Consider the following 19,249-nt stretch of genomic DNA (forward strand, 5'->3'; position numbering starts at 1 on the left):
TCCCCCAATGATGTGTTTTTTTTAGTGCACAGTGCAGAGTGCAAAATGTGCAGAGTGCAAAATGTGCAGAGTGCAAAATGTGCAAAATGTGCAAAATGTGCAAAATGTGCAAAATGTGCAAAATGTGCAAAATGTGCAAAAAGTGCAAAGTGCAAAGTGCAAAGAAGGTACAATGTCAGCTTAATGGTATGACGTAAAGTTAATATAATATAATAATACTTATGTTTTCTTATGTTTTCTTATATAATAAAAGAGTAGGCGTCGCTCCTTGTGCTTCGCTAACGCCACAACTGTGTATGGGGAAGAGTTATTATTGTGTATTATGCAGTGAAGTGTAGATAAGACGAACAAAATACAAGGGGTAAGTCCGTCATTTTAAAGCAACTTTTGGCCAAAATTAAAATACCACAAAGGCTTTCACCTTCTGACTATTTGTATTATGTTTTTGTTTTTTTTTGCAAAAAATGTAAAACAAATCTCCAAAGGGAACTCTAGCATTTCTATCCAATTTGGGGCAACAAAATGGAGAAAATTTCCACCGGTCGGCGTCCACAAAATTTTATCAAAATTTAGCACAATTTACGAAACAAAAATCACATGGGGCAGCTCCAAGTTCACAGAATTTTAATCGACATTGTAGTCCATATTTTTTCCAAAAAATTGCAGAACTAATTGCCTTGTTCACAAGGCAAACTCTGGAAACCTTTTCAAGCAAAAAAAAAACAAATAAAAAATTACTAAGTAAACAAGGCTGTTGCTTTGTACAATTTTGCAGTCAAAAAATGAAAAGTGAACAAGGCATGTAGCCTTGTAAACTTTTTTAAGCAAAAATTGTACACAAGGCTATAGCTTTGTATACACTTTCAAGCAAAATGTCTAAGTACACAAAGGCTATAGACTTGTAAACAGCAGCAGCAGCAGCAGCAGCAACGTCTTAACTTGAACTATCATAATAGACAGTTAAATGAAAACAAAGACAAAGAAGATTCTTGTTGGAAGCAGTTACTACTGAAGTTTAATTAGATAAATAATCACTAGTTCATTCATGACAATGATTATAAAGAAACTCGTGGAATGTAACAATTTCATCTACATTACAAAGTACGTTTTACTAATATTAATCACTAACTTTTGTTAAGCAAAATTATACTTTTTCGCATTCATTTATCAATCGCATGACTTTGTAATTATTAACCTCTTCCTCAAATAATCTGATGTCTGGGGCGAGCTCTTTTCAAACATCAAACTTATGCGGGTTCGTACTTATGCAATGCACAGTTGTATGCACAAGTTGATTTGGGGACGAGGTTGAGTTTGCTGTTGTATGACGTAGTTGAAAGACATAAGTCGTTGTAACTATGAAGCGCAGATATTAAAGGTCAATTCTGCTCAAACTTGTCTCATACGATTTGAAAAACAAATTATCACTGATTTTGTGTTACCATTAGTCAATGATGAGTAACACAGTATTTACAAACTTACAAATGATAAACATAATAATTGTATACAGTTGTAGTGCTGACGGGTTTGTATAATTATAAGCCGGGTCTAAAGTATCGGGCTAAATCATTTGAGCTCGCAGTTAGTCTTCGCTGCTAGACAGAACCACCTCTACAACCGCAAAACTAAATGAGAAAACTATGATGGCAGTAGGTGGCAGTAGTCTTAGCTGGTAAATCCACTGTTTTTCGAAAATGTGCACATGCTAAGTATTGTGTACACAATGGAAATTTAATTTATAAGTCTGCTGCCACCTAGCGTTTTCAAGTTACCAAGTACAGTTTAAGTGATTTGCTAAGGTCAAAAGTGTCATGACCGGGATTCGAACCCACACGGTGACGAGTTTGTACCACACACATCCATTTTCATTTAACCAAATTAATAGAGATCGTCGGGTGTTTGGTTGTGGACCTTTTTTTTAAGCCAATTAATTAGCACAGAAGTTCATACGGGGCCAGACTATTTAATGTGTAGGTTAACATTGATCAGGTTTATTTTCATCTGACGTGTATACAATGGGTGGGTTCGTTTTCGTCAAGATGACGTTACCTCATTAATATACAACATCAAACCGTGTGAATATTACCACCACATAAAACCACCTTTCGAGCACAAGTGACAATTATAGTAAACGGACGATAGCTAAATAAGACTTAAAAGCCGTCAACAAGACGGATTCATTTTACAATTCAGATACGTCCACAGTCAATAAATTTCATGAAAATAAACTTTTATAAATACTATATACAAATATATCATCCAGAAAGTTCACTCTGGTTACTTAATTTGCTGACCTTCGTTTTGTTTTTTTAATTCGTTGACTTAAAATAAAAAAACAAATCAAGAATGACGTTTGAAAATCCGGAACACTCATAATCAGCTGACAACAAAAAAATACGTCGTCTGTGTAGAATCTTTGGCGTTGTAACGTTGAGAAGCAAAGCAGTTGCTTAAAGTACGCTTTGATGTTTTCTGAAAGAAAAAACGAGGAAAAAAAAAACCGATTGACCGATTTAAGTTTGGGCGTGAACAAACAACAATAGACTGCAGGAGGGGAATTTGAACCGAAGACCTCCAGATTAATTGAGCGGCCCTCTAAAACAACTGAGCTAACCACTGCTAGCGGGTTGAGTGCGTAAATTGAAGCCACCACGGACGCCATTGTGAGACACCCAAAACTGCACATCTGTGGGTGCGTTTGACTAGCATCCTTGTGTCGACCCCGATGTTGGCGTTCTCCAAATATAGTTTTACCTCGGGATGTCGACATCGTGAAAGTAAAACGTTGACTTCCCTAGAAATTTGGTTTTCTTTTTTTTCCTGGGCACCGACTTTCTCAAGTAAGATTCGGACACTCCGTACAAATACCTTGTTTCACTACTCCCGTTGTCAAATTCCTTTTGAGCGAGCCTCATGGTTTGAAAATGAGCCCAGTTCCTTATAAGTCATGGAGCAAGTTTGGGTGGCGACTAGACTTGACTAGACCAACACGACTAACCAGAAACTTTACAGCACAGAGAGACTGACAATAATGATTGTACCACGCCATATGCAAATTAATGGTCGACTATGTTCAATTCGAGAGGTACGTAACAGTTTCTGGTCAAGTGTAAATAGTCGCTCATCCGAACTTGCTCGTGGATTCAATCAGTCATTGAAACAGTCAACAGTATTGTTCATTGGAACCATTCTATCTAAATACGTCTAATTCATACACTCAAGCCGTATATTTACCTTGTTTCACTACTCCCGTTGTTCAATCCTTTCTACGCCTCTTGGTTTGCTACAGCGTCAACCGATCTCCTTCTCTTGCCTGGACCACTGGCACCGAAGGGCGAGTTGGATTCAGCGAGCATGCGCATGGCGGCGTTGTGACCAATAGTCAGAACCCCACATCCGCCGAATCCTGAACAGCCTCGAGACTCTCCATTTCTTTTAAGTCTGGAAAAGAAGTCAGAGGACACGACTGAGAATCAAGGGAATGTATTAAATACAATTCACCACATGAGTTTAATTGGCCGCCATCTTTATTGGCAATAATGTTATATTATTCGATATTTTTTTCTGGGGTATTAATAGCAATATTAATCACAAATCAATTTAAAGGAGTCTGAATATGTTTTAGTTTTCCACTAACGTGTTTGCTTGGTTTTTGAGATTGGTTTTCGAGAGGCTAAATGTTTTTTTGTTGTTTTTACCACGGCATTTACCGTTGGTTGATATTGGTATTGATTTACTGTGGTGCACTCTGCTGAGCACCAACACCCTCTCTACAGGGAACAGCGCCTCTGTATCATTATTGTTGGGGAGATAGCCTGAACATGACTCCACACTTTGAGGCTCGTGAACAACGCCAGAGAGTGACCGAGTCTAAGGTCAATCCCGTCCATCTTCACCTTTCACCTTTCACCTAGATTCATACTAGATTCATACTATGCCGACGACTGCAAATGCAGCTGCCAAGCGTCACCTCGGACCAATCAAAACGCAGATTCAGAGTGCTTACGTCACTGCACGTTTATGTAATGAAATTATATCGAATGAAATCGCTGGTTCTGAAAAGCAAGTACCTGTCTTTATCCTTGCAGATATAAAGACAGAGGACCAGTCTAAGTTTGTACTTACAGTGACTGTATTTCGTTGTTTCTTGCGTATGTGTCTACTTTCTTTGCTAATTGCCTCAGATCGTCTCCCGTCACGTCAAACATGTCATCATCCCTGCTGAACGACAAGAGAAAAAACACACACACATAATTATTGGATTTGTACAAACATGGAATTCCACCCAAAGATAATAATTAACTTTCGAAAGTAAACTTGTGGGTATGCAATCATGTTATATATGACTCTCCTGTGGATGAGTGTTGGCTCTGGAGAGCCGATGAGTCTCGTCCTTTTGAACATTATACTTGGCTCGTCTTCACGAGAAAGCTTTCTCCTAATGGGGAGCTGTTGATAGTATAAAACATTGTGAGAAACGGCTCCCTCTGAAGTAACGTAGTTTTCGAGAAAGAAGTACTTTTCCACGAATTTGATTTCGATACCTCAGATTTAAAATTTGAGGTCTCGAAATCAAGCATCAGAAGAACACAACTTCGCTCGTGTGATTAGGTTTTTTTCTTCTTCAATTATTATCTCGCAACTTCGAAGACCAAATTGAGCTCAAATTTTCATAAGTTTGTTATTTTGTGCATAATTATGTTGAGATACACCAAGTGAGAAGACTGGTCTTTGACAATAATAGTGTCCACAATAGATTTCACAAAGAGTTAACACTCATCTTATCTCAAGTTTGGACGAGTAACTCGTCCTAACTTTGGATTAATCTTAAGGTCTGCATGCTAAAGTGCAGGGTTGGGACTCGTCCTAAGTCCTAAGATTAGTCTTAAGTTAGGAAGAGTTTTGTGAAATCGACGGCAGTGTCTTTAACAAAACTGTGGGATTGGAATACGAACCTTGATATCGAGGCGGCTGTAATGATGGTGTAAAGGGTGCAGAAGACGGCTAGCGTCAAAACTGTTGTAGGCTTCATGATGTATTATATAGATCTCTTCCCTTGCCTGCAATCAAACAAACACACAATACAAATAGGTCATTAGCTTGTACGTTATGAAGAGCATAAGTCCTGTGCTTCATTCCTCGGATGTGATGTAGAGCTCATTATTTTGTTTTAGACAGACTGATGGGCTAATTGTGGCTGAGCTAAATCAAAATATGTAATTGAATCGGGCTCAAGTACCGCAAGCCTACCGAAATAAGTCACCCGACAATCACAAACGCACGGCGCAATCATTCAAAAAGTCTTGTTTTTGAACTCCACTTCCTCAAAAACTTCTCATTTTACAGAAAACTACCTACGCAAATTGAGAAAACAAACCCAAAGCTTTAAGAATGCCAGCCGGTGAGCGAATTAGCTGGTCAATTGCTTTCACTAGCTTCACGTTACCAATGATAGGTATGAAGTCCACCGTGCCGTAGCAGAACACCGGGTTGAACGGATTTAACTGCCAGCAGGCACCGGGGGCTTGAAGGAAGTGTAGAGCCGGGGATCGATCGCTCGCTCTGCCCGCTAGTGAAGTGCCTGATAGCCTTTATACAAGGTTACGCATTGCCAAGTAAGCAGAGAAGGGCCAGCCTCCACCCCGCGGGCCGCTAGATCGTGCCCCGACATCTTAAAAAGATCGCAAGGCCTTGCCCGGGGGTAATAATTAACCTATCGGTCACGTGGTCAATACACCGGATGAGGGTGAAGTGGGCTATGACGTCACGAGGTTTAAAACCAGACGAGACCATTCAAATAACGCAAGAGAAGTGCAGGGGTCGTTCTTTTTGGTGACGGCTTTTCTGACTGCGCGATGTCCCATATGCCCTAATCTCTGAAGCAAATGTTTGCCTGTATAGAACAGCAGAAGCTAAACAGAACCAGAAACAGAAACAGTAGTTGTTCGAGTGTATGAATTGGATGAAAGTCACAGGTGTGAACTGAGGGGGGGGGGGGGGGGGGGGTTACCATTCACTGGTGCCGGTTCGCATCCCAAAATAAAGATCAATTCCAACAAAAGATTTCGTCAATAATCTTGGTTCGATTTTGTGCGGTTACTACAGATCACAAGATGACTGCAAGAACGAAAAGCGAGCTCTCTGTTGAGATGAATTCAATAACAGAAAGAGCGCCCTCTGTCGAGATTACACATCACGAGAATGAGATTGTAATCTACTAGTATCAAGTTTAAAAGGTCGCTTGATTTTCTTTTGCTCTTCATTCGGCTAAACAGAGTCCAGGCTTTTCCTTCAAGCTTGTTGGTTGAATGAATCTAAATCAATAAATCTTAATGAAAATTAAAGGTATACTTTAGTGATTGTCATAGACCAGTGTCATAACTTGCTATATCCATACATGCATAAAGATATCAAACCTGTGAAAATTTAGGTTAAATTGGTCATCGAAGTTGCAAAAAAAATTATATTGTAAAAAAGACATGCCTGTGTGAAGCCTTTCCTATATTCAAATTAAGTGATTGAAGAGGGGTTGTCTGTTTCTTAAAATAATTACACAACGTCTCAGGGGTCGCTTATAATGTCTTATAAACAAACCTCCCGGTGTTTTTGACCATACAAGTGAATTTATATCATTCTTAGAGTAAATACCACAAGTAAACCGTCCCTCAAAAGGAACGGTGGACACATTTGGTAATAATATTGTAAATAATCCGGTTTCTGACTTGGTGTAATCCAACAAAATGCATAACATCACAAACCTGTGACAAATTTAACCCAATGCAAGAGACTAATGAAAGAAAAAAACATCTAAATTGCACAATGTGTGCTTTCAGATGCCTACAAGGGTTCAGCTGAAGTATTTTATACTTAATATGAGTGAGAAATTACCTCTTTCTCAAAAACTACGCTAACTTCAAAGAGAGACATTTCTCACAATGTTTTATGCTCGAAGACAGAGTACATTTGTATGCTTACCTAACAAAATGTTTCGAGTAATTACCTATAGTGTCCAGTGCCTTCAAGGTACACGGATTGAAGGTCCCACATGAAAGGAGTAATTAAGAATTGTCCTCACTGCAATACAGTGTTCGTAGCAGCAAAATTCTAAGCCCCGTCCATGTAACTTCAATTATTTTACCTCATTAGACGTTAAAACTATTCAAGAAGGATAATCCCTGTAAGACGTGCTGCCTCGTAGTTTCAAATAACGTCTGGATAGCATAGACTAGCCCTAAAGACGCCCACTGTGACTTTTCTTATTGCCTAGCAAAATTTCCGTACAGCGAGAAGCAAAATGAGATTAGATTTTGATATTAAACCAAACTGCACATGCGTCATTACAGAAAATTGTCTAGAGCCATAACTAAACCGTTTTAATTTGAAAGTTTGTTTTGGAGTGTATTAAACCCACGCCCGGCTCCTATTTCTTTAGATAGATGCTCTTGGAATTTCAAGACGTGTATTGAGGTATGATCGGGGAGTATTGTACGTGCCAATTGCGGGGTGAAATGACAGCGATGCCCCCACTAAGGGCGATCCTCTACCCCCCTATACTTCATGTCCGGGTAATGAGCGTTCATGGTTTTCAAGTGGGCCGTGGAGAGGCCTTTTGGTACGGGGGACGGTGTAGCGTTTCACGGCGGGCGGCACAGCTGCGAAAAGCTACGTGCGTTTTTGTTTCCAGTGAAGTCAGTAAACTATGATGATTACGGCCAACTTTAACAACAATTGAAATAATTGCGAAACAGAAAAGAAAAAGAAGAAGAAGGAAAAAGAACACCCCTTTTTTTGGCACAGTTAGTCGAGCCAGAAAATCTATAACGTTCTCCAATTTACCTAATGGTTTGCGCGTCGGGACCCGTTCGCCTCAAAAGTAAAGTTAAGCATGCGGCATTAATTTGTTTAATTCGTACTTTGTTTTATAGAAAAACAATAAATTTATTAAACTTATACAAATTACTTTCCCTACGTATGTAAAATTTCGTGGACTTTATCTTTTGAAGTATCATTTTTACATGAACAGTTGTTGTAGTCATTTAAAATACTTGTGGCCAGACCCCGTTTCCACAATTGTTTGACGTCGAAAGAATACTACTTCCACCCTCAACACAAACGTAACAAATTTTCGACTTTTCAAAAAGGGCAACACAGTATAATTGTCTAAGACAATGTTTTATAGTATACTACAGCTCTCTATTGCTCGTCACCAAGTAAGTTTTATATGCGAAATATAATCTGAAGTAATAACCAATAGTGTCCGGTGCCTTTAACAGACATGATTGAATATATTTCATACTTTGACATACAATCCCTAGCAGCTTAGTTATACGTCTTGACGGCACCTCTAAGACGTGAATACAAGACGTCTCTTATAATCCCTGTCTCCATCGGCAAATGTTGGCTAACCCCTACTCCAACAGTCACTGATGTCTACTCTCCTCATCTAACCCTTAAGCCTCCCTCAAGATCAAACCAAACATCCCCCGCCGTCCCTTGGCTTGTTTTCACAGACCCTAACGGGTCCCGTGTAATACTCATTCAAGAGCCTTGCCTCTAAGAAAATTACCGCAAAAGGACGTCGCGTATAAACGCAAAATTTCCCGTGTGTGCGCCGTGAGCCAGAAATACAGTTATTAAAACACCTCTAAAACCAGTTCTTTAATTGCCGACATGTTTTATGAATGTTATGAAATAATAACGCGTTATATGCCCAGAGGCTTATAGATTAAAGTGTCGGTAGGTTAAACCAAACGCCATAAGTCAAAGTTCTTTTGAATTTTGACAAAGGCTTTTTGCGAAATGCGGTTTGTTTGGTCTCTAATCTAGAATAGGCCGAGTAAAAAAAAGAAACACGTTTTTAGCGTCCCCGCCCGCTTCCTTTTTAGAGGCCGCCTCGTTTTTTTATGATTTTTGTTATTATTTTATTTTATGAAAAAGGGTTATTTTAAACGATCTCAGCTAAAACAATCTGAATGTCTTGACCAAAATATTTCATTAATATATTGTGTGTTTGAGCAGTAGAAAAAACAATGGATATTTTGATATTTATAAAAAATGGCGGCCATCTTGAAATAAAAATTAAAAAGCCCCTGCCCCTTCCCTTTTTTGAGAAACCCGGACGCTAAACATGTTTCTCTTTTTACTCGGCCATATAAAGACAAGAAGTCAAGCGAAAGTCCATCACTTGCTTGCTCTACGGCGAACTAAAATATGCCTGGAACGCCGATTAACCAAACGGGCTCAACATGGTGAGGGCTACATGGTGAGGGCAACCTCGTTCCCTGTGGTGTACGACCCCACCACGCCAATTCCCCCTGACAAGATTGGATGATAGGCAAGTTTCTCATGGAAAATGGGATACGTTAATTTGGTCCACAGGGAAAGGAAACCTGATTTGGGGCTGAGTCGAGGAGGGTAAAAATGATCTTCATGTGACACTGTTTAACTGACAAGTAATATTTTAAGGGAATCTTTATATCATCATGAATATCTTCAAACCGCGTGAGTTTTGGTCTGTTTTCTTTTGTGTCGTACAAAAAGTACATTAATTTCTGTCAATGACTGCACAAAACGTTTTTTTTTTTCAGCTTTATAGCCAACTCGTGATCAACCAAACCATAATGTAAAAAGTGAATCATGGGGAAAGAGTATACGAACATTATTTCTTAAAAGGTTTCCCCCAAAGTCGAGGACATTGCTTGGTTTGTGCAAACCACTCTAAGCCTTGTCAAAAATTCTTAAAAAATAAAAAACTAAATGTCTGCGTTGACATATTGCGACGTGTGTAAACTCGCTGGCCATTCTCTGTCAAAACCCTAATACATTTCATACGTGACAGTGCATAGTTATTTCGTACTAAATGTGCGCTGACATAACTGACGTATGCGTGTTCATAATGGCTTTGTTAAAGGCAACGTTTACTATGTTTTTTTGTTTTTGTTTTTCGTTTTTTTTAATGTCGCCATAAATCCGGAGAAAATAGTTTTGTCCACGGATGCAGGAATAATGCACCCATAGTCTCGTTTTGGGTTGGAATTGTGACGTACCTCAAGCATAAATATTAAGAGAGGCGTAAATAACTTGGTGCAGCCATCTTCTCCCATTGATATAAATGTTACCACACCAAGGCTGGAAGAACAAAATAGTCTGGTTCCTATTTGCCTTGTGATTATTAACACTCATTATTGTTATTCGATACAAAGGACATGACCAATATGGAGGCAGCACAACAAAGGTCTATATAGCAGTGCGACATCTCATTGTGGAGAAGTTGGATTCAAATTTCCGTAGTAGCCTTGAGACTCGTCACAAATCGCAGGTATACGATGTCCAACATCTGGTTCTAACGTCATCTATACCGTCACGAAGTGTCCACTCAAGACCACATGATCTTGACTAAGAATCGACTTGTCAGGTGCTCTTGTAAGACAACCAGGTGACATTAACACAACCTCGATGTAGGCCAATCTTTCAATATTCAGATGTAACTTGATTTTCCTCAAAGAGTATACATCCCGATGCGTGAGACATTAAAGTTATACAACACAACACTCTAACATAATTATCACAGCACAACGACAATCACAGTCAATCATTCCACGTCACAATCTGCTTAACGGTATAATTTCGTTATTTCCTTTAATACTAATACTAATAATAATTCTAAGAGAATAATAATAACGAAAGAGTCCCATGTGTGTCCTCTTTGTTGAACTTGTAAAAGGTAAACTTTGTAAAGATGTATCAATTGTCTTTTGATAGCTATAGACCTTTATCATGCCGCCTCCATCTTGGTCATGTTCCTCGTATCGAATAACAATAATGAATGCTAATAATTATTCTGCAATTAGGAACCAGACTATAGTGTGTTCTTCCAGGTTTGGTAACATTGATATCAATGGGAGAACTTCAAGATGGCTGCACTGTAATAAAGGTCTATATAGGCATGAGAGAGCAACGTATTTCTCCCTGTATTTTTCGTTTTATTTTGCTCCAGAATCTATTGAGTATTAATGGAGTATTAATTTGTGTTTAAACCCTCGTTTTATACGCGACATACTGTGATTTTGTAGAACTCAATGCTTGGATCGGGTGTGTATAAAGTTTGCGTTCTGCCTAGCCTTGTTTACCCAGTAAGTTTTTATGTTAACATTTATTTTGAGTAATTACCAAAAGTGTCCGAAGCAGTTACCTATTAATGGAAAACGCTGCACAGTGTTTACAAACTAATTCCACCTTCGAGCATAGAACAGGGCTAGATTACCCGCACCGAACATAACAATTAACACGACTAGAGATCATATTATACACAGTTATTAACATGCATGGCGAGTCATGCCCTCCGCTGCTAAACTAGACACCAACCAGTGTAGATTTTCACAACTTTCCCTCGCTAGTAGGGTGATGCCCAAGTCTAGTTCGATATGAATTATTCGAATTTCCTCATATTTTATTCATTGATGAGAAATTACCATCTTCGTCACGATCGTATCGATCGTGGATGACAGGGCGAGACCTCTCGCCGTTCACAGGCGCATAGAGCCCCGGCTCAGCTTCGACCTCACGTCCCAAATCCTTCCAATTTCACTAAAATTCACTTTTTGTTCCTTTAACACGCGAAATCAGAAACTTGTTGAATGATCGTAAACCGTTGATGGAAAACGTTGCTAATGCTTACTGAAGTTGTACTTAGAGCTAAGTCGTTTATCTTCTTTCTACCTCACTATTTTGTGATAACATGTGCAATTTTTAGAGGAAAATTACCCCCATCCCATTTCGATCGTGAATTCAAGAACCTTGTTTTTAAAAGTGCTGCCAATCGTCTATTTTAGTCGACTTAGTTACGAAGTAGCAATCTTGCGTCTTATTTCCTAACTACGAGGGGTTAGCGTGAAATGTTGGTTATTGTATCGGACTAGCTGTTCCTTTTCATGTTAAAAATTAGATTAGCAACGTCGCTTTTGAGTTGATGCAGCAATTAACTTAGGCCATGAAATTGTGTTGTGCTAAATGTATTCACGCATGCGCACCAACACTGTTGGTTGGTTCACGCAATGTTTCCTCTTTTTGACATCGAGGGCACACTTTCAATAAAGCTGCTTATAAACATCAGCAGGTACAGGTTACCATAGTCTCAGATTGAACAGTGCTGTGACTGGTGGTATCCTTAATTTTCAATCAGAATAATTTTGTTAGATTGAATTTCGGTATCCCAAAACCTTGTCTAAATGTAGCCTGACATTAAATGTAGTCTGGACCTAAAAGTAGCCTGGACATAAAAGTATGCTGGAGCTAGCCTGGACCCAGATGTAGCCTGGAGCTAAGAAACAATATGTAGTGTGCGCATAAATGTAGCATGGCCCCCAATGTAGCCTGTGGAGCTAAGTATAACGTTGACCTAAAAGTATTGTGCGCATAAATGTAGCATGGACGTAAATGTAGCCCGGGGCTAAGCAAAGCCCGGACGTAAGTGTAGCGTGTACATACATGTAGCCTGTACCCACAATGTAGCTAAGTATAGCCTCGACATACGTGTAGCGTGTACACTAAAAATGTAGCCTGGACCATAATATAGCGTATACATAAGTGCAGCCTGAGCCTAAATTTAGCGTGTACATACATGTAGTATGGACTTCAATGCAGCCACTTTATCCTGTGGGCATCTGCAACCCAAACATATTCTAGAACTGACGTCAATGAAGCCATTATTTCGCACCTGTGCGCTTAGCAAACACAAAGTGAAACTAGAATCGGCCATAAAATTAATAAAAGTAGCCTGATTTATTTTCGTGATTCAGTTCGGTACCAAAATCGTTCTCATTTTAATCCAGTGGCTGAAGGTTGACCTACGTGATTTAGACCATTATTGTTGCGGCAGTATTTCACAAGGTTGAAATAATACATAAGAAACAATTATTTCAGAAACGACCAACTAAATTGTTCCTCTTGACATGTCTTGAAAACGAAGAATGTTGCTAAAACAGCAACACGCCCTCTATTGTTAAAACAAATCGTTGCTACAGGTATTGTTTGTACAAAGTACCCACTTGCAATCAGTCATTCAGAGGCCCTCCATCGTGTCGCGAATTTAATTTCCGATGCCGTTGAAGATTTTTTAAAAGGTAGAAAACATAATCTTTACTTTGCTCCGTTTATTTATTTCCGATCGTATATCCGTCTTTTTGCAGAAGAAGAAAAACAAAATCCATTCTGTAAATGAGGAGAGGATACTGTTTCTAACGGTGCCACCCATTAGAGATATATTCTAAATCTTGTAGAAGATTAACGACTGCCTCTAGGCAGCCAGCTGTAATCATTACTAGCAGAAATGGAGTATTTAAGAGAAATGGATTTTTATGGTTAGTCGTTTGGAGATTGCTCCTTGTCTTCTTTGGTTACGTTTGAGATGAACGAGCGGACAATGTCCGAGACTCACCCCTAATCTATCTTAGATTTAAACAAGCTGTCGGTTCAGCGAAACGGGGCTACCTCGTCCCCTCATAGACTAAACGTATCACCCCAAACAAATTACATCACTGAATCGCCATGAACAGAGGAAACGAGGGTGACTCACAGAGAACAAAAAGTAGTTTTTATAAATTCGGCAAAAGTATTACAAACTGGAAGACGGAAACGGCATATATTATTTTCAAAGAAACACAGTCTTGGAGGTTTCGATATGAATGTATTGATTTTGTTGCCATGTTTTTAAAATGAATATTAATTGTTGCATGCTCAGCGCGTCGACATATCAAGGGTCTGGTTTCGTAAAATTCCCTGCCATTTGAGTTGAATCGACTTTTTTGGCACTGTATTTGAAGCTTATTAAATCTTAAAGTATTTGAGGTTTTACCCTAAAACCTTCAACATAGTCAGTGCTTACAGAGTATGACTGGAATAACTCTGAAACCAATTGGTGGGATTCGAACCAACGATCGTTTTAGTTAGCTTGGGAGATATTGTTCGAGTGTCATTTTTAAACCCATTAAAGCTTGTCGTTTTGAGGGTGTACCTTACAACCTATAAAAAAATTGTATAGCCGATGCTTTCCTACCCCGACTTGATAGTGTTTGCTACTCGGTGGGATTCGAACCAACGAGCCTTGAAGTTGGCAAACGGTCAGTTTTGGTGTTAGGTTTAGTTAAAATCTCATTTTGAACTCCTGAAATATTTAAATAGTTTGTGTTTAATAAAAATAATAATAATAACAATAAAATACAGCATTGGGTAGCGCATTCATTTGCTATGTGATAATTGTTCGCGAATAATGTATAATTTGGGTTTTTACTTTTCACACCTTAAATGCTACATACTTCAATTGGAGACAGGATTAAATGCGAAAGAAAACTGGAGTAAGAGACATTATAAGGACACAAAACAAACAAGCCAAATATTGAGAAGGGCTTGACACACTGCCCGAAGAAATAACAAAAGGTGGACAACCAAGGACCGGGACAAGAAAAAGAGGCAGACAGAAAAGAAGATGGAGAGATGAAGTCAGAACGACATGGACAAGAACTGCAAGAAATAGAAATGATTGGCGTTGACATGAGGAGGGTTACCTTTTACAACTGGATGACCACATCCTAAATGATGACGATGATGGTAATATTTATGCCATAAGCACAATAGAAATATTGCCAAAAGAAAAGAAAAAGAACAAGAAAAAAATACATACACAGACTGGCTTCTTGGCGGTCAAATATAACAAGATCTAACGTGTTACTCTAGGCCATAACTTAAATGCCTTTATTAAATTTGTGACGCATCATGGTTTTCGGTAGACTACATTTTTTTATTGAACCCATTGAACCGTTATTTTTAAGAACATTCAAAATAACCCGGAGATATTGGAGTGAAATTGGTTGTTACGTAGTTCCTTAAAGGTTAATGTAGACCTTATCTAAACGATGTACCAGCATTACCCCCATGTACCTTAAAACGGAGTCGGGAAACATGGGTTAGGATTGAACTGTCCCCCCCCCCCCATAAATATTTAAAGGCAGTGGACACTTTTGGTAATTACTCAAAACAATTATTGCCATAAAACCTTTCTTGGTGACGATTAATGGGGAGAGGTTGGTGGTATAAAACATTGTGAGAAACGGCTCCCTCTGAAGTGCCATAGTTTTCGAGAAAGAAGTAATTTTCCACGAATTTGATTTTGAGACCTCAGATTTAGAACTTGATGGCTCGAAATCAACCATCTAAACGCACACAACTTCGTGTGACAAAGGTTACTTTTCTTTCATTATTATCTCGCAACTTCGATGACCGATTGAGCTCAAACTTTCACCGGTTTGTTATTTTATGCATATGTTGAGATACACCAACTGTGAAGGCTAGTCTTTGACAATTACCAATAGTGTCCACTATCTTTAACAGTTATATATATTTTTTGTTAAACTCTGTATTTTAATCTCAATTCAGCCTTTGGCTGCTAAGTTTGACTACTAGGTAAAACAATGTCACACAGAATAATTTTCGCCTTTGGAGATGAACATTATTTTAGCATGAAAAACGTTTTTTTTTTTTTTGTGATATTGTTTTACTCATTATCTAAAAAGAATACAGCACCCAGCAAGTATATATTTGAATGAAAGCTTTCTACTATCACTATCATCAAACCATGTAAGTTTAATGTAAATATATGGACATTGTGTTTTTGTGTTCAATGGTACTAAAATCCTTTCAGGTCATTAAGTCACTTTTAAACATTCAGTTTTGACAATCCCCAAACAATAATCATTATATATACGTTCCTTTTATTCATTACACTTATATTTATTACCCAGTCAAAGTAATACATAATACTTGGTTACGATTCTGCGGCAAATACTTTCATAAAAAGACACATCATGAAATCTGACAGTTGCCGAAGGCGATTTGTTCCATAATTAAATTGATATCAAGAGATGGGAACAGACCAGACGGGGGAAATGGAAGAAAATGGCATGTGAAGAAAAGATCACTACGGGCAAATTTTGAACGACCATCTTCAGGCGCTGTTACACATGCAGACGCTTATCTTTCACAGATAAAACGCGCCCTGTAAGTGCTGTAATATTATTATGTTATTATCTTAATCACAAATGAATCATAAGGGATCCTATTTTTATCTGTGGAGAGTAATTTCATAATCTTAATACTTTCTTTCAGTCGGTTATTATTCCTATTTAGCTAATTGAAAGACATACTTTCATAATTTTATCTTACAAAACATAAAATGCACTTTTTAAATACAAAGAAACTGACATTTTGGACTACACTTTGGTGCTGAGAAAAAAGCTCCTTGAGGCTTATTGAGGGTTTTATGTATGTCTGATTGGTGAAAAAAAAAGTTGTTGTCATTCTCTCAGTATATCACGAAACTAAGTGACATTGGAAAACAAAATTCGGTGTTGTGATTATGTTTTGAGAAGCTCCATGGAGAGTATAACTAAATGTAAACATGTCGCCTGTTTGCGGTGCCCGTTTTAATGATCAAATTATTTAGGTTAAAGTTACACTTGTACATAACCATGAATACAATGAATAAAGTCTGGTCATATAGGTTGAGCTTCTTGTCAGAAAAGGATATCACTGTCGAAACACCTTTAAAGGGAAGGTACACGTTTGGTAATTACTCAAAACAAATATTAACTTAAAAACTGACTTGGTAACGAGCATTGGAGAGCTGTTGATAGTATAAAACATTGTGGGAAACAACTCCCTCTGAAGTAACGTAGTTTTTGAGAAATAGGTAATTTCTCACTAAAATAATAAAAGACTTCTAGCTAGAAGTCTTTTATTCCTATCTGAAAGCACACAAATTCGTCCAACAAGGGTGTTTTTTTTCTTTCATAATTTTCTCACACCTTCGATGACCAATTTAGCTCAAATTTTCACAGGCTTGTTATTTTATGCTTATGATGGGATACACCAAGTGAGAAGACTGGTCTTTGACAATTACCAAACGTGTACCTTCCCTTTAAAGTCATTCATTTGTCAATCATGGACAACGACTTGCCCCCTGATTCATATTGATTGTAGCCAACTTAACCCTCAAGATACGTTTGAGAGGTCGGGCACGTTGTGTAAAGAAATTTCCAACAATCTTATCTTCCACAAAAATCTTACTCAGTAAAATTAATTTCCGAAATAGGGTTTCATTAGTACCGTTTCAAACGCGTCAATGAATCACTATCGCATTTTGGGGTGATTTGGTTACATTTTGTGCACACCCATTCATTATTATTTTGTTATTGGCTCGTTTCTTCTTTGTGTAAAGGTTTCTTTCCTATGTCCCTAACGGTTCACTTTCCTTCGAATTATTCACAAATTACTGCTGATAAACTCTATGTCAACGTTCCCGATTGGAGCCACACACTCTGGGCCTGAACAGTTACTAAACCGGAAAGGGATACAGAGCGTTTCGTGAAATCGGCTGCAGGGTGGATTTAACAAAGAGTTAAGACTAGTCTAATCTCGAGTTAGGAGTGGCCTTAGGTTTTTAACATCTCCTAGGACTTGTTCCAGTTAGGACTAACTCTTTGTGAAATCGACCCCAGGGGTGGATTTCACAAAGAGTTATAATAATAATAATAATAATAAATGAGACTTATAAAGCGCATTTTACAAAATTCAATGCGCTGGAAGAGTGCTACGGAAAAGACGATTATGAGAATAGATGTGTTTATAATTTAAACTATTGACTTTTCTCGACTTTTCCGGAGCAATCTTTAAAAGCGGCAGCAGCTTAGACAGCGTCCTCAACGGAGTTAAGACTATTATATTGAGTTAGGACGAGTTACTCGTCCTAACTTAATGGTCTTAAGATGTTAACATCTCTTTAGACATGTGCAAGTTAGGGCTAGTCCTAACTCTTTGTGAAATCGACCCCTTGACCCGTAAGACCCATATTTAGAATAAGTTTTGATCTTTGAGTGTTTTAGAGTGCAGCTGTCTCATCACAAAGGTCTGGTATCCAAAGAAGAGCATTGTGGTGTGATTTCAATAGGTACTCCACCTTTGCCAAGAGTCCCTTCCAAAAGCTCAATCACTTTCTCCTTAGACGGTTCCAAGTGTACGAACTCCTATATATTGTTATCTTAAAGGCAGTGGACACTATTGGTAATTACTCAAAACAAGTATTAGCATGAAACCTTACTTGGTACTGACCAAAGGAGAGATGTTGATAGTATATAACACTATGAGAAACGGCTCCCTCTGAAGTAATGTAGTTTTCGAGAAAGTAGTAAATTTCCACGAATTTGATTTCGAGACCTTAGATTTGAGGTCTCGAAATCGAGCATCTGAAAGCACACAACTTAGTGTGACAAGGGTTTTTTCTTTCATTATTATCTCACAACTTCGGCGACCGATTGAGCTCAAATTTTCACAGGTTTGTTCTTTTATGTATATGTTGAGAGACACCAAGTGAGAACACTGGTCTTTGACAATTACCAATAGTGTCCAGTGTCTTTTATAGACGGTTCCAAGTATACGAACTCCTACATAATGTTTTCTGAATATATTATTTTACCTTTAGTTCAACTTTGGAATCATTGTTAATTTCATTACGTACAGAACACACTCTGTTTGCACAAGAAACGAAGGACGTATAACGACCATCCCATGAGACAATTCTCTTTTCGCTCCTTCAATGATCTCGATGTGAAACCGAAGATTTCCGGAATCAAAAAAAAAAGCTCGCCTCGATAATTAGAAAGAAGAGCTGGTGATGTGACATTTCCAAGTCGGTTTGACTCTGTCTTATAGGTAGTAGTCTGTCATAATTAAACACAAACTGCTCAACTTCAAACAGACCTGTCATCTTCTACATATAATGGTTTGTTTTTACAATTCTCCGAACGCAAGTAAATGGAATTAAATTCTCTGCTCGAAAGATCAATATTGCTTTGGACGTGGACGGTTGGTCTTTAGGGAAAGTTCGCGTTACGCGATCGTATTAATTCACTGAAAGAGTATATGCACTACGCCCGTAAGGTACTTGAGTTTGGAACAATTTTCGCCTGCAATTACAAAACAATGCCTCTCCACCTTACATTACCATCACCAAAGTGTAAGTATTTTTTTCTTTATGGATGTTAAACCGAAGGCATTTTTGCGTACACGATATATTTTTAAATTGCTCCAGTTTTGCTTTCAGGTGATGTTACAGTATACAGAGGTATTCAGTCTTCTTATACGGAAGGAAATCCGGTGGCAGTGTTGTGTTATATATTGAGATACCCATTGGTGTTTTTTG

The 19,249-nt window shown here is 38.3% G+C and overlaps 1 protein-coding gene across 3 annotated transcripts in view; it reads right to left on the reverse strand.

Annotated features, from left to right (window-relative positions):
- Positions 1 to 986: 986 nt before the first annotated feature.
- LOC139954018 (uncharacterized) overlaps positions 987 to 19,249 on the reverse strand; it is a 48,256-nt gene continuing 29,993 nt past the window's right edge. For 2 of the 3 annotated variants that reach the window (XM_071953651.1, XM_071953650.1), the window contains exons 3-6: positions 4,956 to 5,060; positions 4,126 to 4,221; positions 3,235 to 3,441; positions 987 to 2,472 (exon numbers count right to left, since the gene is read on the reverse strand). In XM_071953651.1, coding sequence (XP_071809752.1) covers positions 3,267 to 3,441; positions 4,126 to 4,221; positions 4,956 to 5,032 — 348 coding nt within the window. In that variant the 5' untranslated portion in view covers positions 5,033 to 5,060 and the 3' untranslated portion in view covers positions 987 to 2,472; positions 3,235 to 3,266. The remainder of the gene's footprint in view (positions 2,473 to 3,234; positions 3,442 to 4,125; positions 4,222 to 4,955; positions 5,061 to 19,249) is intronic. The other variant, XM_071953652.1, reaches the window with a different exon arrangement.

Source organism: Asterias amurensis, chromosome 22 (genome assembly GCF_032118995.1).
Source record: "Asterias amurensis chromosome 22, ASM3211899v1".
NCBI classification, from domain to species: Eukaryota; Metazoa; Echinodermata; class Asteroidea; order Forcipulatida; family Asteriidae; genus Asterias; species Asterias amurensis.